This window comes from Paramisgurnus dabryanus, chromosome 14 (genome assembly GCF_030506205.2).
Source record: "Paramisgurnus dabryanus chromosome 14, PD_genome_1.1, whole genome shotgun sequence".
Classification (NCBI taxonomy): Eukaryota; Metazoa; Chordata; class Actinopteri; order Cypriniformes; family Cobitidae; genus Paramisgurnus; species Paramisgurnus dabryanus.
This window is the reverse complement of record NC_133350.1, coordinates 21,421,332-21,443,598: the sequence shown is the minus strand read 5'-3', so window position 1 is coordinate 21,443,598 and position 22,267 is coordinate 21,421,332. Positions and strand designations below refer to the sequence as shown.

The 22,267-nt window shown below is 36.1% G+C and overlaps 2 protein-coding genes across 6 annotated transcripts in view; one reads left to right on the top strand and one right to left on the bottom strand.

Moving 5' to 3' along the window:
- LOC135719045 (uncharacterized) overlaps positions 1-15,550 on the top strand; it is a 122,380-nt gene extending 106,830 nt beyond the window's left edge. For 2 of the 3 annotated variants that reach the window (XM_065241552.1, XM_065241551.1), the window contains exons 14-18: positions 9,355-9,469; positions 12,278-12,401; positions 12,600-12,669; positions 12,795-12,898; positions 12,982-15,550. In XM_065241552.1, coding sequence (XP_065097624.1) covers positions 9,355-9,469; positions 12,278-12,401; positions 12,600-12,669; positions 12,795-12,898; positions 12,982-13,144 — 576 coding nt within the window. In that variant the 3' untranslated portion in view covers positions 13,145-15,550. The remainder of the gene's footprint in view (positions 1-9,354; positions 9,470-12,277; positions 12,402-12,599; positions 12,670-12,794; positions 12,899-12,981) is intronic. The other variant, XR_010521002.2, reaches the window with a different exon arrangement.
- A 300-nt stretch (positions 15,551-15,850) lies between these two features.
- Positions 15,851-22,267, bottom strand: part of tbl1xr1a (TBL1X/Y related 1a) — an 87,249-nt gene continuing 80,832 nt past the window's right edge. For all 3 annotated transcript variants that reach the window (XM_065241547.2, XM_065241548.1, XM_065241549.1), the window contains 6 exons: positions 19,948-20,069; positions 19,764-19,838; positions 19,527-19,654; positions 18,997-19,162; positions 18,359-18,460; positions 15,851-17,843 (listed from right to left, as the gene is read on the bottom strand). In XM_065241547.2, the coding sequence (XP_065097619.1) occupies positions 17,817-17,843; positions 18,359-18,460; positions 18,997-19,162; positions 19,527-19,654; positions 19,764-19,838; positions 19,948-20,069 (620 nt within the window). In that variant the 3' untranslated portion in view covers positions 15,851-17,816. The remainder of the gene's footprint in view (positions 17,844-18,358; positions 18,461-18,996; positions 19,163-19,526; positions 19,655-19,763; positions 19,839-19,947; positions 20,070-22,267) is intronic.

Sequence of the window (22,267 nt, the reverse complement as noted above, 5' to 3'; positions counted from 1 at the left end):
CAATGGCATCAGTTTGTAGATGTGTTCAGTGGTTATGATGTTTGTTAAACTAGCAGCCACAGTTTTCAAATGTTGTGTAGTGTAAATGTGGGTTTTAATATTGTGGGTCTGTTCATTTTAAATTGAGAAAATGCTTCAGATATCTTTTATAGTGGACTTCAAAGGGTGTGTGTCCAATTAGCCCACTTCTAGCCAAAATATCCTTGAATTTGTTTACATGTCATTTTTGCCAAAACAACTTGCGGGTTGTATGATATTACTGTGAGCAAAGTCAACAGTGATTTCAATGTGTGTTTTATTTATTTATTTATTTCATTTATGTTTGGGCTATGGTTGGACATCTAAATAAAGCCTTGTTTTTGCCTAGATGTCTGGGCTGAGTTTGGATGATTATTAGAAGTCTTCAATGCAAAATTGCTTGCTGAAGTTTCGCAAGTTCAGTCTGATCTCCTGGGAATCCTTAAATTTTTTAATAATGTGGCTAATTTTTAAAAAACATTTTTCTTTTGCTTAAACCGAGCGTCACTGAGACAAAACTAAAACATGAGATCATATGAAATGTACAATTATATTATCGTACTAAAAACGTAGATACAGTGCATACAAAAAGTCTACACACCCCTGTAAAAATTGCAATTTTTTGTGATTTTAGAAATTAAACCAAGATGATTCATGTCAGAACCTGTTTGTTAAATTGCAACCTATATATTCAAGTGAACAGTGTTGGGGTAACGCATTACAAGTAACGTGCATTACGTAATAATATTACTTTTCTAAAGTATGCATTACTTTTTAAATGTACACAATATTTGAGTTACTTTTTTAGTTTAATTAATTTGATAAAAAAAAATCTGTACTGAATTAAACTAAATATAGTCACATAATGCACTCTATGCGTACACGCCTGTGTGGGAACAGTTTGAGTCAGAAATTGAGATGGCAGGCTAGAGCTCGATATTTTTGTAATGAAATATGCAATTTCTGAATGCAGAACTTTACAGTCATAAAAACACCTGCAAGGCCTGAAAGAGATCAAGCCTCAGCCAAGAAAAAGTAACGCAAAAGTAACTAAAAAGTAACTTAAGCGTACTTTCCACACTGTAAAAAATACTTTGCTGCCTTAAAATGTTTTCATCAGTCATTTCAACTTACTATTATTTATCTTGACTAGAGATGAGTTGTTATAACTACAGGTGAGTTGTTGTAACATATAAAATTAAGTTGACTTTTTTCAACTATATTTTATAAGTTGTGACAACTCATCTCTGTTGACATGACTTGTAAATCTGAGTTGATTTAACAAAATATTTAAGGCAGAAAAGTATTTTTTACAGTGCATGAAAAGTAACTCAATTAGCAATTAGTTCCTTCTTTTGGGGAGTAACTTAATATTGTAATGCATTACTTTTAAAAGTAACTTTCCCCAATTCACTGCAAGTAAATAACTTGCCAAAATTGGGGGAACTTGCAAAAACTGTGTGAACTTGCAAAACTTGTTTGCACTTTTTGCAGCTTTTCATTGATGTTCACATTGCGTAAATACATCACTTCCTAACATTCCCATGACAACAGGGGACATGGCTGCGTATGTGTAAAGTAAATGCAAAATTTTTCAACTTTCTGCAAAGATATATATGACTTTTCGCTACGAAAATGCGGGGATTATGAAATCACGCAAGCCCCGCAAAAATCTGCAATTTATGCGGTGAAAGTGCGACGTATGTATAAAATGCGGCCCCCGCATAAATATGCGGACTTTGGCTAATTATGCATTGAATCATGTGATCGCATAATCACGTTCTTCTGGAGGGACTGATTAAAAGAATTGCAACAATATCCGGCAATTACTGGTTGCTCCCTGCATGTGACAAAAATCTCTCAAAATCTTTCTTTGGGTTATGAACCGTTTTAACAACAAAAAAACACATCCGAAACCATCTAAAGTTTGTAAAAAAGAACATTTCAATCTCCCAAAACCATATGGAATAATGTATTATAGTCCAATGAGACCAAAGTTAAACTTTGACCGTAATACCAAAAACTATGTTTGGTGCAAAAAACCAGGAGAACACCACACACACAGTAAAGCATGGAGGTGGCAGCATTAGGCTTTGCAGCTGCTTTTCTTTAGCTGAAACTTGGGCTTTAATCAATGTGGATGGAATAATGAATAGCACCAAATACCTGTCAGTTTTGGCCCAAAACCTCAAGGCTTCTGCCAAAATACTTAAGCTGAAGAGGAATTTTACCTTTTAGCATGACAACAACACAAAGCATACCTCCAAACACCAAAGAAATGGCTTCACCAAAACAAGATCAAGGTTTTGGAATGGCCAAGCCAGAGTTCAGATTAAATCCCATCAAAAATCTATGGGGTGATTTGAAGAGGGCTGTGCACAGGAGACACCCAACCAATTTGACAGAGTTAGAATGCTTTTGCAAGGACAAATGGCAAAATATTGCAAAGTCAAGATGTGAGAAACTCATTAAAGGTAGGGGTAACACATTTGATCCTGAAACATTTTTAGTTATGCTGGTTAAAATTCTCCTCACATCCTGATAGCAATCACTGTGTTAAGTTGTTGAAATGTATTTGTAGAAATTTATGTCATCTGTGAAAGGCGTAGGACCAAAACGTTTTTAACCAATCATAGATTTCGGTCTGAACGGACGTTTCCATTTTTGTCCCTCATACGTAAAGCGTAATTAGAAAAAAAAACCAAATTAACATCGGTAACTTTACTGCTTTACCACGAGATGCAAACACCTACAGGAGGCAAAGGGTATGAAAGGGTCGTTGCACTGTTTATTTTGGTAAGGTAGGTACGCGATATGTTTGTATTGAGATGGATTCAGATATTCTACTTTGATGAAACATTGTGTTGCTTATGAAATTTGTGTTCGTTTACGGATTAGCGTAACGATATAGTTACTACGTCTACACAACCGAAAGTGTGCTTAAACTAATTCTGATGTAAACCAGTTGTTTATGTTGGTTATTTTGAAAATGACTGGAGGGTGGTATCGTTAGCATTTTTCAAAATGTGAAACCCTACCTTTAAGATTGCATGTTGTGATTTTAAATAAGCGTTGGTTTAGGGGTGTGCACACTTGTGCAAGCTGGTAATTGTACAATTTTTACTTGGCATTTTTTCACACAATAATGATTCTTATTGTTATTCACTTTAAAGGAAAACACCACAGTTTGTCAATATTTTACTATGTTCTTACCTCAACTCAGACGAATGAATACATACCTATCTTTTTTCAATGCGTGCACTTAATCTTTGTACAGCGCCTCGTGAATGTGTTAGCATTTAGCCTAGCCCCATTCATTCCTTAGGATCCAAACCAGGATGAATTTAGAAGCCACCAAACACTTCTATGTTTTCCCTATTTAAAGACTGTTACATGGTTACACGAGTAAGTATGGTGGTACAAAATAAAACATAGTGATTTTTTAAGGGATAAAAATGAGAACTATATTGTATGGTGGAAGAGCACTTAGTTTCAGCACTTCGACCTCGGCGCGCAGTAACATCATCACTCCTGACTACTCCCCCTCTCGCTCAAACTTTCATCAATATTACTGCACCCGAGGTCGAAGTGCTGCAAACTAAGTGCTCTTCTGCCAAACAATATAGTTCTCATTTTTATTCATCTAAGTTGAGGTAAGAACATAGTAAAATATTGAAAAACTTTCAAATCCTCTGAAATAAAAATTTCAGAATAAAGGTGGAACAGGATCCAACGTGTTTCATCTTGGTTTCATTTTTTACATCACAAAAACCTGCAATTTTAACAGGGGTGTGTAGACTTTTTATATGCACTGTATTACAGAAACGTATTAATGTGATTTGTACGAATTCATGGGAATTGCTGTGGGATTTTGTTGGACTCATTGCATAATTTAACAGCCTGGCACTTCTCAATTCAATGTAGTCTCCAATGAAAACAGCCAAGAAACCTGAAGACCTCTTAGCTAAACTTTCACGTCTAAAGTTTCAATTTGTCCAATCAGTATCCACCATGTTTGAACGGAGGATCAATGCAAAAGATCTTTTGTCTTAGAGATGATTAACATAATGATGAGCTGGCTCTGACTTTAGAAATGCCATCAATCAAAACCTCTCTATCTGTTCAAAGCTCGCCGCGAACCGACCTTGGGTTTGCCTCCAAACAGGAACCTTTAAGATGTCATTTTAATGTGTTTCAACAGAAGTGATAAGAATGGTTGACATATAAAATGACTCTTTAATGGAAATTTCAAACAGTGTGATTAATGATAAAGGTTTCTGTCAACAGTAGGTGTTTTCTTAATCTAAAGGTTATCTCGTGTTTGTTAGGAAAGTAGGTTTGATTTGTCTAGCTGCCGGTGACATTTTTGTCTACCAAGGCCGACGGGGTGGCATTTTCTTTCTTTAAGTCATGTCGAGATCAGAAAGGCAACAAGTCACGGCTATTTTTAGTCTGCAAAATGCATTCAATTGATGTGATGCTGATACATCACGGATGTTATCTTCACTATTATTTGAATTTCTCATAGACCTTTTGTTATATTCTTGAAAAGTCTTAGATGTTATGGTAGTAAGTGCTGCTGTGGTGGTCCGCATGTCTTACAGTCCACTCAATTCAGAGCCCCAGGAGTTCACAACCAATGCAAGTTTGTTAAAAAAGAGAAAAGTTAAGCTTTAAGGTTTAAGTGAGGATGTTTATTAAAGGATTTAAGAGACAGTTTAAAGACTATATTCATTAAAAGACGCACAAATTAAAAATAAATGAAATGTATGTGCCAACTCAAGCCATGCTGTTTGAAACTTGACAGTTTATCGCGCTAAAAGATCTGTGGAAGGCCTGTGGTTTCTGAACTCACAAAGTAACTTTGCAAGGAAAGTTTACAGAGAAAACTCTGAGAATATCAGATACGTTTACACTTTAGAAGCTCGGTTGCGACGGCCTTGTAGTGGATCTGAATGCTTGTTTCTATTTATACGTACACAACCACTTTTCATGCGCTTGTCTGAGGTGCCGTGTATCAAACTGACAATTTCATATGTGCCGCATCCAGGATCTAAATAAAGTCTCTCGTTCTCTCAGGGGTGAGATGATGAGAAACTTTAGAATGCTAATTCGCATGGAAACATCCCAAATTTATGATGCGGCGATGTTGTATTTCTTTCATGAACTTCAAAAATGTACCTAAAGTAGATAAGCGCACAAATTGTATGCATCTCAATTGTATTGTGATGCTTTATTTACATACGTTTCGGATAGGATTTTGGCAAGCTAGATTTTAACAGTCACATTGAATTATAACAGTGGATTTAGAGATAACAGCCCTAGCAAATCATCCATCATTGGCTCAGTTTACAGGTGCCTATGTATAAATCTAAAGAAACCTGATAACGGCACTCACACATTTGTCTTTAGACGTTTGTGTGAATTTAAAAGAATGATAAACATGAAAATTTAAGTTTTGTCATTGTTTGCACACTACATAGTTATTCCACACCCATTTGACTCCTGTGGAGCACAAAAGGACATTTAGTAAATTTTTCAAAATGCAAAATTTTCTGTTCTTCAGAGTATCTTTGAAAGGCCCACAAAAGTTAAGTAAAATGAAAATATCAAAATCTAAGCCATTACACTGTAAAAAGTGAAAGTTGAATTAACTTTAAGCACCAATTGTCCAATCGTTGATTTTACATTTCCTTTGGTTGGTAGGTGTGTATTAGTGCATGTTAATGATATGCAAAGAGTACAAACCTCAAAGTAAACGATGACGTGAGTTATTGTCTCCAGCTTAAATCTCTTTTCTTGGACTACAACAAACACACGGATTGTAGGCAACAGTTTATTTCCTGGGATTGGTGATGTAGACAAGAATGACATTATCATAATTCCTCCCGCTTGGACTCAACCTGTAAGTTAACTCCTGTTAGCATTGCATTGTGACCGAATCTTTCAAACATTGTAATCAGCGTCACATTTCTGGCTGACCTCAGAGGTATTCAGGCCAATCACAACATACAGATTAGCTGGCCAATCAGGGACACAGAGCTTTTCAAATCCGTGCTTTCAGGAAGAGGGTGAAATCTGGAGTTACAAAAATGTACGGTATGTGGAAAAGAATGCGTTTTTAACCATAAACCACACAAACATATTATATTATACCATATACACAAAAAAAAAATGTTTTTAGCAATGAAATAGATGCACTTTTTAAAAAAACAACTTCAATTGGTAACACCTATAAATAGATTTTTTTTCACATTAATTTTCTTGCTTTAAGTGAAAAGTTTTGGTTGGAAAGGTTAAAATGTTTACTGTAGGTGTTACCAATTAAAACCCTAATTTTAAAATATAAAATACTTTAAAAATATTAAAGTTTTTTTCACTTAACTCTTTCCCCGCCATTGACGAGATATCTCGTCAATCAAGAGAAAACGCTTCCCCGCCAATGACGAGTTTTTCCGTCTTTCCGCAATACCGCAACTTTTTAAACCCGGAAGTATTGCCCTATGGCAAGCTGCTGCATGTCCGTGTCTGTTTTAAAGATCGCTCTGAATGGGATCTCTATCAAAAGTCCGTCACAAAAATTGAATTATCTTTGCTTTTTGCTCAAAATGTGGTGTTTTTGCAGAAACCTACCCATATTCAAAAGCTGATTACAAAAGAACTACTGAAGGTAGGATGAAACGTTTTTTTTTTTTTTTAAAGCAGAGGGTCTGTTCTTTCATTTGGTATATTGTATGTTTATATATTTGAAGAAGAACATTTTCTGGAAGACATTAAACTTTTGTGAAAATCATGAAAAACGCTGGCGCTGGCTGGCAACTTTTTTTAAAACGCTGGCGGTGAAAGAGTTTAAGTGAAAAAAGTAAGTTGAAAAAAACTTAAATATTTTAAGTTAATTCAACTTTCACTTTTTACAGAGAGTTGCTAAAAAATGTTATCAGTAGCTTCTTCATTCTTGCGCATATTTAAGCCATAAAAAAGAAAATAGAAAAGAAATTTGCTATGCCAGTACAATATATAGAAATTATTGAAATATCACATATTTGCATATTGCAATAGTTTTCAATATTTGAATTATTTAAGTAACTTTAAAAGTGAAAATGTAGAGAGTTTTAACAAAGAAACTGGCACATCATAGTGCTTGTGTATGCTCTGATTGGTGAAACATTATAATATATATATTTTTCAAGGTTCTTTTTAGCGCTGATTATAAGTATATTTGTTACCTTTAATTTTTGAAAATATTATATTGATTTTACAATTTTAAATCATTATCGTATCACATTGTATATTGTATTATTTAGCAAGTAAAAAAAAACCGTGCAGCTCTAGTTTGGAACAACAAAAATGTGTGTGTATGACAATTAGTGTTTCTTTAAATATGTCTGACCTACTCACAGACAGTGTCCCTGCTAAAATGTCAGCTATAAAATTCCTCCCTGGTTTTGCCACCTTATTAACATCCAACTCTTTTATTTTGCTGTAAATGGGCTTTAATTCCAGTACGCAAGAGCGTTTGGTGGCAGGAGAACAGAGGGGAAAGTATTAAACAGTAATGCACAGTTGTTCGCCTGAGGAGCCAGCGGTGAGACGCTGCCACTGACGAGAATTTGTGATCTAATTTAGAGGCAGTGAGGCGTTGAGTCTCCTCTCTGTGGACTTTTGGCTTCCTACACCACACCATTGCTCTTTGTGTTAGACTGACCGGACCCTCAAAACTTTTCCAGAGCGATTTTCATGGACTTTTTCTGAGGAATAGACCTCGCGAGGGACAGTGGCGACTCTCACCATCAGATTGTGACTTTCATCAATTTAAGATTGTGCAGCTGTGGCATTATTTTTGTAAAATCTTTAATGGAATAGCTATAGTCCACAAAGCTTTTGTGAAACAGAAAGGTTCTTCAGGTTCCTTACGGAACCATACCATCAAAAAGAATTCGAAGCACCTTTAAAAGCGTATACAGTATCATCCAGCCCTAGTAGCCATCACGAATATGTGATTTGTCATAGTCACCTTCCCTATAGAGATTGCTTATCACAATAGAGTGAGCAAGAGGAGTCAGACGTGTGATATCCGATCAAACATACCAAAATATTTCCATCTCAGGGTCGAGGAAAAGAAAGAGCGCAGGGATGATGTGCCACGCTGAGATTCCTCAGACAGGGCTGAAAAATTGAAATGTCAGATATGAGTCAGAACCGCCAAAAGATCAGCGCGCTCACACACAGGCACGAATCAGAATAAAACACAAAGAGACTTTACTTGCTGAAGAAGACCAAATATTTAAGCCCACAAAGAGGCTGTTTGGAGTTCAGTCCTGATTTATTAATGGAGAAGAGGAATTTTCCAATCAAAGTAAGTGTGCAATGCCTTTATCCAGAGCTCAAAGTGCTCCTGAGCACAGCTTTTGCCCTGGCTTAAAGTATTTTTTTGCCCAAAAATGCCATAATGATCTGTTTAAGGCAGCGTTGACCTTTAAAACTTTGAGCAACCTGTACAATACACGTGACCTCCAGCACACAATCTGCTTTCCTTCAACACAGGTCAGGGGTCTTTAAATGTTAATGGGTTGGTACGGATATTTAATATTTATGTTTTTTTTATATACATGGATAGCACATGCATACATTTTTTTTTCTAACGGGAGTCCAAAGAAAATGGCATTTGCATCTAATAAAGTAAATTACATTTACTGGATATACATTTGGTTATTTATATTTATGTCTATCCCCAATCGAGAATCCAGTTGAGAAACACAAAGTGTAAATACTCCTGTTCTGCATTTATTATTTATCATTTCATTCACCCTAAGGGCAGCCAAAGACCTCATCCAGGATCTCATGGACCCATGGGCCTTATAAATTCACGCAGTCATTTTTATTGCTTTTTCAAAATATATATCTATTGTTTTACGCCTTGAGGTTTTAGGTCCCCAGTGAACCAGTCAAAGTCAACCGTGGCTAAGAATAAACTTAATACGTGCTGAGCTAGTGGAGGGAGAAACCTTGAAAGGAAGCAGACTCAGCCAAGGGGAGACCTGTTTTAGTTACCGAATCATATGTTTTTTAAATCCAGGCTGTTTTGATCTTCTTCTTTGGATCTCTCTATTTCACTTATTTAATCAAACCTATGCACATCACAGTGAAGATTAACTGCTTGCAGCTTCGTTCAGCCGTCCACTAAATTCAATATATTAAGAAAAGAGAAATCATGACCTCTGGTGGTGAACTGCTGCTATAACAGCTTCCTCAATGCAGCATTTTCTGTTCATTCTTGTGTGTATAATTTCATAGCAGATTAATTTATGATTTAAGACACGTTTGCATTTTCATCAGATCATAACGCAGAGGTACAGACGGTTCTCCTGGGTGGCAATGCTGATCCAAATCTTCATCACCATCAGTATAAGCGTCAGCTTCCTCGTGATGGGCACCGCCATGAAGCACACAAGTAAGTTTGATTTCATTGTATTTTAGAAATAACAGAGACAAAATGAAACATATATAAGGTCTTATTAAAATTTTATGTTTACTAAAATGTATTTACATGCAAGAAATCTGCTTTCACGTTTAACACACAATTGTCACCGTGCCCTACACAGGACCGAGACCCCAGTCGGAGGTTATTCATCTCCAGTCTTGACTCAAACTGCTTTTGGCTCTTTTATACTGACTGCTGCATCTTTCACAGGGACTGAAGCCTGGATCTGGGCTCAGTCCAGCAAAGCTCTCAGCAGAAGGTGTCAGTGTGAATTATGTACAACCCATAGCTCACCAGGCTATGAATTCAAATAGGCTTTGTTACACATTAGAGTGGGCTGCATGTGACATATTCCATCTGTTTATTCTGACTGATCACAATACTGCATCTGCTTAATGGTTGATAGTGTGAAACAGTATTGTGGTACAGATAGAGAAAGGTACGATTAGTTTTACTGTGACATGAAGGTCGGAGAGAAATAACTTCAACAATAAAGAGTTGCTGTGTTAAAGAACAATCTGTTGCGAGGACAAAATGTTTGCAAGGTGATGTTTTTAACATCACTAGCTGGGTTCAAAATTACTGGGTTTCAACCCAACTGCTGGGTTATTACAATCCATGGGAGCAATCCCAGCATTTTATTTATTTAAGTGAATTTGAGGAGCTCAGAAGCAAAACTGTCTGACACTAAGTGCGTCTGACACGTTTTCTTCAGGGTTCCCACGGTCCTTGAAATCCTTGAAAGTTTGTGAAGTTGGGGGGGATTCAAGGCCCTGTGAAGTTTTTGAAAATATACATACATAGATACAGGTCATTGAAAGTGCTTGAATCTATTTTATGCAAGAAGTTTTCTGGAAAAAAATCCATATTATTCCCTGTATAGTGTAGGATAATATCATAAAAAAGGAGGGTATTGGTCCTGGAAAGTCCTTGAAAGGTCCTTGAATTTGAAGTTAAAGTGTGGGAACCCTGTTTCTTTTAAATAAGCATTTTTGTTTTATTTTTTTATTTCCCAAACAAACCTTTGAATGGGATTTAGCTGATTTGAAGTTAAAGTATTTGATAAACGTGTAATACATGCTAATATCACTATCGCATCTGAGCTCTTAAATTACTCATGAAACATTTTTCTACTGAAATATAATTATTTCTCCTATCTCCTAATTTAGTCTTTTTTCATTTAATTTAATTTATATCTCTAAGGGGGGGGGGGGGGTCCCAGATGGGCTTATCCTAGTCCCAGACTAAAAAGCATGTTTGAGGTGCCTTAAAAACACCTTGTACTGACATATCTTAACTCTTTCCCCGCCATTGACGAGTTATTTCTTCAATTAAGATAAACCATAGTTTACCCAATTTATAAAAAACTGAAGCAAAAAATTTAAGTTAATTATTTAAAAACTGAATCTGATCTCTAAAAAAAAATGCTATTATTTCAGCTTTTTGTTAAAAAAAAATATTTTTTAAGAAAAATACCCATAGGCTATTTAAGAGTTTATAAGCAGATAAAAAAATATAAATAGGTTGAAAGTTTTTTTCCCGTTTTGTTTGTTTGTTTATTATTTGTTTGAAAGTAGAGGGTCTATTTTTTCATTTGATATATTTGTATGTTTATATATTATAAGAAGAAAAATTTTCTTGAAAGCATTTTGTGAAACGTTTGTGAAAATCACAAAAAATGCTGGCGGGCAAATTTTGAAAATATGGCTGGCGGGGAATGAGTTAACATATATTAGTGCCATTGTTATGTCTCAAGATGCACACCAGAATAGTTTTTTATAAGGTATATTTATAAAAACTACTTACATATCATAATATAACTAAGACATGATTAATCTGAAACTTGTCTGGGAAGCCGCCCCTTAATGCTTTAAATTAAATCTCATAGTGCTATGAAGTTTTTAATAGTTTTTTTCACCAATAAAAAATGTGTATATATATATGTATATATGTTTTTTTAAATTTAAGTTGGTTTTACAAACTTAAAGCATAATCTTATACCACAGGGCTGTTAAAAGCTTTATTCTACTTGGTGGTGAAATGATCCATCCATAAACTTTCGATAAACGCACACCTGACCTGTCAAATGTCTTAAAATAACAAACATGGCAATGTCTGCGGTACAGTGCTATAATCGGAATAATGGACTGCGGTCCTTTAAATTATTTGAAAATAATGCACACCCCCAGTGTAACTGCACTTCGTGTCGTGTTGCACAACCATCTTGGGTGTGCATTATTTTTTAATAATTTAACAGCCTGTCAACATTTAATTGTTACATATTTTACATGATGCAGCAAATTATCGCATATCACATTTTATGTTAAAGCCTCAGCTGTATTTATATTCTCTGAATTTTATCTTAATTATCAATATGTTGCTACTGATTGAAAAATCATCATAAAATCACCCTAAATGATGTAAACAACATTGTGTGAAAATATAACCTTGCTATAGTTAAATCATATCAGAGATTTAAATCATTATGAAAAAATTTATGAGACTTTAACCTGGATTTCACAGACAGTCAAATCTTGTGTTAAAAGTGCATTTTTTTATTTGAACATGATACAAAAATGTTGTCTTTCTAGTCATGCTATTTATATATAATATTAAATCAGCTACATACTAGAATGTGAAATCTCTAGTAAATGATTGTTGATCCTACAAACGCCCAAAAGTTGTCCTCTATAGAGCGTTATGTAATAGTTTCAAATGTAGCTGTCAGATGACTGCAGTGCAAATTTCACGAGTCGTCGTCTTCGTCTTTGCTTTCAGTCGATGGTCTGGTCAGCACACACTGGATGGAGAATGCAGAATGGATGGTGAGATTCACTTCAAGACTATTGCCCCATAGCTCACGATGGAGGACATTAGCCCAGAGCTTACAGCACCGCAGACGGTAAACTCTGGATTCAGCTCTGGCAGATCATTTCACACACCATTTCTTTAAGCTTTTACAGCCCGTCACTGCTCACGCATCCAGCATATTCCTTTACTCTGCTAATAGAAAAGGCTTTTGGTGCATAAAAAACACTGGCTTTGATAAATCGCAATAATTCCTAGGTCTCAACGATCCCTGTGCTTTTCCCTTTTCCAGGTTCTTCAGTGGCTTCGTGTCCTTTTTGGCTTTCGGTGTCATTTTTGTAGTTTCAGCTTCCGATCCAAAGGTTGGTTGTTTATTATTGTATCCGGAAGGTCCATGTTTATTGGTCCTAAACCAGATCCTTTGCCTGTTTCAAATCGCGATACATTGTAGTGGATGGTATCAAAGTAAACGTTTTGTGTCCTGCAGGGATTTTTTGTGATGATTGATAAAGTGGTATCTCTTTCCCTAAACATGGAGGTGGGCTTGTTTATCTTTCTGATGCTGAGGACCTCTAGATCAGAGCGATTTAAGTAAGTCAATTGGAGCATTTCTGTGGTGTGTACATACTGTTACCTTATTTATATTCTATTTCACCCCTCTCTCCTATTTACAGACATATCACCGTGCCTTTGATGGTGAGCGAGAGACTTTTCAGCCTTCACTGGCTGCTGCCCGTCTACTTCTTGTTCGCCGTTGCTTACGACATCTTCCAGAGCGTTCTAGAGATCACAGTGAACATGTCTTTAACGCTCAACGCCAACTCTTCTCTCCTTTGAGATGCACGAAGAGAAATACATTTCTGACCTGATACTGTATCAAGTGGGCAAACTTTCTGTGGATATCCCTCAGGAACGGTCAGCTTATACCACACTGTGCCAACCCAGACCAAACACAGCTTTGAAACGTCCACCATGCCAGAGTATTGCACAATATATTGACACTGATAACAGAAAGAGCTCGAGGCAATCCTGTCCTCTCATTTAGTTATTTACTATGAGCAGAGAGCACTTTGCATTGGAGATCAGATGGAGATTTATAGATGTTCTTGGGTCAAATGGCCTCTCCTTTAAGCATGCTGAAAATATTTGATATACTCACTTTATTTATTTAATCCAGTAAATTGCATGGGCTTTCTGCTAGTCAGAGAAACCAATACAGGATGGTTATTTTGATTGTGTCAACAATACACAGTGATTAAATAATCAAAACATAGCAATGTTCCCATGCAGAAGTGCTGCTTCTAAGAAATTAAATGATGGGCTATTATTGAGTATATTTAGTGCTTTAATAAACAGGCTGTGTACTTAAAATTACAAACCAGCAAACAATAGCTGACATTTACCATCTAGGTTAACTGATATAGTCTGGCTATGAGTAAGCCCAACTTTTAGCCAAAATAAACTTTTTTTTAAATTGTCATTTGTGCCAAAATAACATGCAAGATGTATGAGATGTCATCATGTAAGCAAAGCCAACAGTGATTCAGAAGATTTTTTTTCTTTTGGGCTATGGTTAGACATACAATTTTTTATCGACAGCCGACATTTTGCCTTGTTTTAGCCTAGATGTCTGGGCTGTGTATGGATGGCTATTAGATGACTTTTAAATGCAAAATTGTAAACTAATTGTTTGCAGAATAAAATTTTGTGTTTACATATGTGTGTGTGCACTGTGTATATTAATAATGATGCATATATATCAATACACACACATGCATGTATAATTTTAAGAAAAAAAAATAATGTAATATTTGAAGAGTTTGGTTCCAAAAGGCAATAAATCCATTTTGATTAATTTGGGTAAAAACTTGTTTTCTATACCAAGAAAGTGACAAGATGAAAACCACTATTTTCTGTTATAAACTTTCACATAGCATCGTTAGGTTATAATAACATAAAAAAATCAAATCCATCATTTGATTGTCAAAGATTTACTATACAAAGTGATTATTTTTTCTGCAAAATGCAATAAATCCATGATAAGTAAAAAAAAAAAAAATGCTACAAATCTATTGAATCAATATATAAATGTGTATTCATCTTTGCCATTTTATATTCATTTAGTTGACTACTGGTATACACTGATTAAAAAATAAACATTAATGGCCTTAATCAAAACACTTACTTTGTCATATTAACAACACTGTTATTGTTGCTGTCGTCTTTGGGACGTCATTGCAAAAAAAAATTTGACAGTGATCAGCAGTAAAATGTTTGGGTCCTGCACGATTTTCATTGACTGCATAAGATCTGCTGGGGTCAATGTGTTAGCATGACAGAAGCTTGATGCTGTCGAGAAAAAAAAGCAACAGTCGGCATTTTTCCTTCGCCTGAGTGTCTGTCACGTAAATTATAAGATTTTGATGGTCACGTTTTAACGCCGTTTATCATCTGTTGGAACCAAACTCCTCATTTATATATATATATATAAATGTATATACAAACATGCAAATATTTCTAAAATATACACATTCATGTGTGTGTATTTATATCCATAATTATTATACACAGTACACACACATATTCACTATATTGCCAAAAGTTTTGGGACACCTGCCTTATTATGCACATGAACCTGAATGACATCCCACTCTTAATCCATAGGGTTTTATATGGAGTTGGCAACAATAACAGCTTCTACTCTTCTTGAAATACTTTCTACAAGGTTTAGGGTTTATGGGAACTTTTGACCAGTCTTCTAAAAGCACATTTGTAAGGTCAGACACTGATGTTGGACGAGAAGGCCTCGCTCGTATTCGCCGCTCTAATTCTTCCCAAAGATGTTCTGTTGGGTTCAGGTCAGGACTCTGTGCAGGCCAGTCAAGTTCCTCCACACCAAAGTCGCTCAGCCGTGTTTTTATGGACCTTGATTTGTGCACTGGAAGTGATTGAAACACCCAAATTCAATGATTTGGAGGGGTGCCTCAAAACTTTTGGTAATATAGTGAATGTAAACATAAAACATTTACTTAAGCAGCCATACAAAATTGCTTGCTGGGAAAGAATGAAAACATAACTGAAATTGATTCTTTACATTACACATGTATACACAGTACTCCACTGGAACTTTTGTTTGTCTGCAAGATTTTTTGTTTTTATTTATATGTAATATAAGGTTAACGCTACTATTTATTCTGTCACAATTTATTATGTAACTTTTATTAAAGTAAGGTTAACCCATAATTCAGTTTTGTTTACCTACCTTCATGTTGTCCCAAACCCATATGACTCTTTTGAGGCACAACTACAACATATTGTGCTCCAGCTCTGAAAGATTTCCTGACATTCACACTCAATGTTAGGTTAATGACTTTCACTAACTCATAACATGATGCAGAGTAAAAAACAGACCTATAAAAAAAGAATCTTGTCTTGTGTATCCTTAGTAGCCCCATCAATAAGACCTCCTCCTCCTCAACACCCAACCAACAACCTTCATTGTAGAGTTACATCATTAAACAAATCGGAATAATAAAACAAGACTAATATCAAAATATACTTTATTTTGGACTCCAGATCTGATTCAAATGACAACAGATCAATGCAATGCAAGGAGGGGTATTTTGCAACCAAAAACATTTGACTGGGGAAACAAAGATCAGGTGTGGGGACATCCGAGAACACATGGTGGCTCAGAATGAGCAAAACCGAAAAGTCTAAGCTGTACACCCTCAAACCCGCCTCCAATAGTTTGTTTTGGGTTTTTGTTTGTTTTTTCCTTTTTTTGCTTATTTCTTTTCTCATTTTTTTTAGCTACAAAGAAATATGAATTACAAAACTTTTAATAGAGTACAAAAAGTCCAGAGGACACAGACGCAGTAAGAATAATGATTAGAAGTGACACTGTGAGGAAATAAAGGTAACTGCGGGCAGGCAGATGCTGGGACAAAGAAAAGACAGGAGAGGACAAAGTGGGGCCGAAATACCTTTCTGTTGTCGTAGACAGTAATAAATAGTGTTCAGATGGATTTAAAAGAAGACCGTTTTATACAGACCTCAAAACACTGTATAAAACACAAGGTTAAATGTCATACGATGGCCTAAAAATAACTATAAAGCGGATAAACGTCTATCACAGGACACCTGGGGCCTGTGAATTTTCTCATTGGTTGAGACAACACAAAGATTCACTGATGCCCAAACTTGGACACGAAGTAAAAATCAAAGTACATTAGTATGACCATTTTAAAATGATGCGGCTCTTTGCACTGGCATCCGGTTACATGCAATAACTGTAAATGATAGCATGTCTTATTTCATGATAAAATTATCATATGACCAGATATTACATTACACACCGTGCAGAGGATCTAGAAATGACTAGTTTTTAAATGGCAAAACTGATAAACAACCATATAGGAATGCATTCCCATCACACTTTGTTTTAATACAATAATTTTTTTTTAAAGTTCTGGCCAACAAAGACTTGCTTTAAGTTTCAGGTTTTCCAATAAAATATGTTTTTTGACAGACAAAAGAAACAAAACACAAGCAACTTGTTAAAAATTATCCACTTGTTTGAATGAAATATATTTTTGGATTTGCACACAAACAATCAATACCAAAAATACTGCAAGTGCTGTTGTTAAAAAAAGAAAAGAACGAGAAGCCAATTGCCAAACAGTTTCTTTAGAAATACTGAAGATCTAAAGCAAGTCTTTTTATTTCAATTTAAATGCATGTCGTCAATTGTCCTGGGATGCTCTGATGTCAGTTATAGCTTGTTTGACTGATAAAGAAAATGTTTAATAACTAGATACAGCAGTATTAGTGCATCTATTTGTATTGTCTGGGCTTCTGTGATGAATTTAATAGGATGCATGGTTCATTTTTCAACGTAAAATGGGTACACCAGGGAATTCAGATGACTAACACCACAGTGTCAAAAACTAAAACTTTTTTTAGAAGAAAAAGATAAACTATTCATGTCCCCACACTGTTGAAATCACAAAACGTCCAGTAGCAAAAGGCGCTAAATAACTGTATTGATCGAAGGAAAACATGAATCCTGGAATCATGCAGCTGTGAGCCAAACAAAAGTGTGTGAAAGAAAGAAAGAAAGAAAGGAGGGGTAAGAAAAGAAAAGGCTGATATGTCTGCACATTGAAACGGAACTACCAACAAATATTAAAATCCGATCGCTCGTTTATTTTGATGAGATTGGTTTTGAAGAACAAATAGTAAAATATCTTCCAAATTTGGTACATATACCAGTCCTGTTGTCATTCTTCTGTTTTTATATTGTTTTTTATTCCACCTGTGTCACTTACAAGTCATTTAAATGTCTCTGGTTGGTATCGCATCCTGTTGCATTAGGGTGCTTGTTTTGTATGTTCGTATGTAGTGGCTGGCCATGGTTCACTGGGGACTGTAGCAGTTTGAGGGTCAGGGACAGTCATTTTGGCTATGTACACATTCATAGTCGGTCCATGGCTTCCAGCAAGCAGCGCTATTTCCGCAGATCTAATACACAAACCTGTGAAACAAAACAAAAGCAAGTATTTAAAAGTGGTAGAAACTAAATAAAAGCTTACAAAAGTCATTCGACATCCACATTTTACCTTAAAATTAACAACACGCTCGCAAATCACAGGATGTTCATATCTGATTTTTAATTTTAATTCCACTATTCGCCAAGTATTTTTTAACAGCCACGCTATGAGACACAATCTCACAACTCAATATCTCTGATCTTCGAAGGGCATAGGGATGATAAATTCATCCACAGATATACGACCTAGGAAACTAGGGAACTGATTGAGACACGGAAAGTCTTTAAAAACAGCGTTTGTTTGTGCAACTGAATGTGTGATCGTGTGACCATGCGCTCTGTTGGCAGCTTTTTCCTGGCATGTGGTTCACGCCTCGCTCACAGACACTAAAATCAGCAGAGGCTGAATGATACGTAAACCATCTAAACTATGAGCCAATCAGATTCGAGAACCAGAATGAGGAAAAATGAAAAATAGACACTAAGAAACTTGAACTTACAGAGCCGTCCGACGCACTTGCTCCTACTTTGTCTCCTGCTGCGTTCCAGCAAACTTCAAAAATGCCCCCTGTTCCTCTGTAGCTATGGACTAAAGCACCAGTCTGTAAAAATAAGACCAATAATGAGCTCAAATAATGAACGTTATGCAACTTTATAAGACAGATTTAGTGTAGAGACATTGTAAAAAAGAACACAGGACACAGGCATTAATACCATCTGCTGTACTACAGGTCCAGGAAGCATTTTAAAGGATGGATTTCTTAGGTTTCAAAACCACGTTTTTTTTTTTACCGTGACACCATTTCCAAGTTGTTAATTTAAAAATAAATAAAATATGATGTTTACATTTTTTATATAACAAAAAAATAATAAAAAACAATAAATATTTTTTTAAAATATTATAATTTGAAGGCTTTATTTTTTATCTGACATGTATGTTGTATGTTGCTTAAAAATAAAATGGTTGGATTGTTTCCAGTTGAAAAGTTGTATATTTGGCAATACTGCAACACCGTGTTACCATGGAATTTTTCCTTAAGGTTACCATACTGCCAAAATATCATACCGACTCATGCCTAATAACCTAATGTTGGCATGTACTGACAGACGAGCGAATGTAGCACCAGACAGGTCTTACCTGTGTGTTCCAGATATGGACACATTTGTCGAAAGAGCCGCTGGCTAGATGGCGTCCGTCAGGGCTGAAGGCCACGCTGTACACGGGCTCCTGGTGTTTGGTTAGTGTGTGGATGCAGATGCCTCGATCTACGTCCCAAAGCCGAACAGTGGAGTCAAAGGAAGCACTAGAGGTGTCAGAGAAAAGATTGTTGAATTTTATTTAAACATGACTATGCACATAAATCACGGTGGATGAAATTAAACAGCAGAAAATGCAGTCATTTTAATATCTGCAAGTTTAGTTTTTGCTTGATTTCAAAGCAGACACAAGGGGGCGCTAGCACCTTTGTTTACTGACAAACTTTGCATGGTAATAACCTAATATTTTCTGCACTGTTTCTATGTTAACATGACAGTTTGATGCACATATGAGAGTACTACATAGATATTAAATACAGTACTACAACTACGTCTGGTAGTTGCATGTTCAGACGTTCCAATTCTTCACATGGCGAATTCATGTTAACAGATGGTGTGTTGGGACTCTACCTGGCCAGCATAAGATTGGCGTTGGGGTTGTTGGTTCCTGGCCCTGTCGGGCTCCATTTGATAGTGTAGATTTCTTTGCTGTGAGCTTGTAAATCGTGAACGCAAGTGTCCTGTTTCATACTCCAGATCTAGAAGATCAGAACGAACGACATTTTAGATCCCTGGAGCGTGACACGAAAGATTCCAGAGACATTTAATTACAGCGCAGTCCCACTGACAGATGGCATGTGACTTTACCTTCAGAGTCATGTCATCAGAACACGATGCCAGCAGGTTGCCTGTCGGATCCCATTTGATTGCATTAACTTCGTTCTGGAGAGAGGGAAAGACAGACAAAGAGATGAGGGGTTGGTGTTCTGATCTCTGGCAGACCGGAGTTGTAGGAAACAGCAGGAAGATGGGATAAGCAGAGAATTCTTACTGTGTGTCCTTGGAATGTCTTGATGGGCCGGTCCTGGCCCAGTTTGCACACATGGATGCACATATCTGTGCTACAGGAGGCGAACGTGTTGTTGCTCTGCCAGTCCACATCCAGAGCCGGTGCTGTAGACGGTAAAGACAATTATTTGCACATTTATGATATGTAAGATGACTATTTTGACTTCCAATTCTTGTTCTTCTTCCTTTATTTCTTTACGCCATTCCTGCATCTACGGCTATATATTAATGGCGAGAACAAGTTAATCCATATACAAGTTTTATTCAGACAAGCTGATCCATACACAGGTTGGGGAAGGGACAATTTAGTATCTCCAATTTGAATGTTTTTGGCCTGTGTGAGGACACCGGAGTACCCGGAGTAAACCCACGCTGACACAGGGAGAATCAATAGTTGTTTTATATCAATAGTATTTTATTTCGATAAATTAATTTGATAATTTTTGCTAACTTTGCACATTAGTAAGACTCCATCCAGACTTTTATTAACAGTTTTGTGAAAAAATCCAGTTCAAATACTCAAGCACTAAGAGACTTAAACATTACCAAGTAAAGGGGATGTCAAATGCCATTTCATGCATTCAGACTTATTTACACTGTTAAAGGGATAGTTCACTCAAAAAGTGCACCCATCCTTAGAAGCACATCAATCGTTACCGGATGCTAGTTATCATAGTTTGTAAAGTTTTAAATTTTAAAATTTTCTTACAAAATCGCAATGATTGATTGCCCTCAGGAGGATCACTTCTGTGAAGGATGGATGGATTTTGTAGCCTTTAAATAAGAAGCACCATGTACTTCCATTATAAAGCTTAAGCCGCCTTTCCTCTGCACACGACAAAAGACGGCAGATAAACCGGAAGTAATTCATTTCCTATGGAGAATCGCAAGGAGCAGTGTGAGGTGCCGACCATCTGCAGATGCGTAATTTTTGTATCCGTTTTGAGCATTGGAAAAAAATTTTTACTTGTGCGCCTACACCGCATGCAATATGCCAACCGGATGTGATGTTTTTCAGTGTACTCCAATCAAAAACTTTGTGTGAGGTAAAAATTATTAATCCTTTTTGTTTAACTTTATCAGTAACATTTGAATCCTTAAAAAATTGATTACTGAGAAGTAATATATTATTAATTTCATATGTATACGTAAGGGATAATCCACGGCCAGCCATGCATTAAAGGGTTTTAATGCACGACGTAGAGGCGAAGAACCACCCGACGCGTAGCGGAGGGTGGTTGACTCTGCGAAGTGCATTAAAACCCTTTAATGCATGGCTAGCCGTGGATTATCCCGCTTATACCTTGGTTATTTGCCAAGTTAAAGCTGTAATTAATGTTTACAGTGTAATTTTAACCGACAGGTAAAAAATGACGGTCATCTTCTTAAGTTAAGGCTCGCACTCCGTCCGCTTTAAATAAAGTAGTGCCATTGTATTGAATTTATTTAAATGAATTATCATATTTATTTAAATTCATTAAATAATTTATGAATGACAGTCAACACTGACAGTGACAAGGCAATCTTTATTTGAACTAATCATTTATTTAAATGAATTATGTAAAGTGTGAAATAAAACCGACGTCTCTAACCACGATTACTATATAAAGACACATTACATTTATTGAAATGGATTAAATTAAATGAAAACAAAAATCAAACAGTTGGAAATCTCTCTCTCGCTCTCTCTGCAAGTGTAACTGTGTTACTATGGTTACCAATGTTTAAAGTAGTGGATTAATTTCTAACTTTAATCAAACTGACTGGAACTACCTGTGCGTTAAACGGTTTTAATGCACACCTTCCAGCCAATCAGAATCGACTATTTAAACAGACCATGGTATAAGTTATTTTAATCTTGTCTCCATATGTTCTCTCAAAAAATATTCTCTCTTCAAATGTTCTCTCATTCATATATGCATAGCTGTTTATTGTTTCATTCATTTGCGTTCATTTATTAAAGGACTAGTCCAATTTAAAGTGACACTTTGTAGTTTTTCAACCTTCATAATATATTTTCAAGACCCTTGTGATACATCGACTTAAAATAGGTTGAATGACATGTCCACCATAGCCTGACGGGGTCTGTATCGCTTTTACTCATACTTTTAAACTTGGGGTTTCGGGTAGTAACCCGAGCACAAAACAAAAAACTACAAAAATCTGCTTTACGGCATACAACACTTCCTCCACTTCGTCAAATTCGGACGTGAGAGCGCTGCGCAACTATTTATTTTCCTGATGTTTTTGTCATGGCTGAAGCAGCAACTAAGAAAAAGAAACCCAAGGTTTTGTTGGAGGAG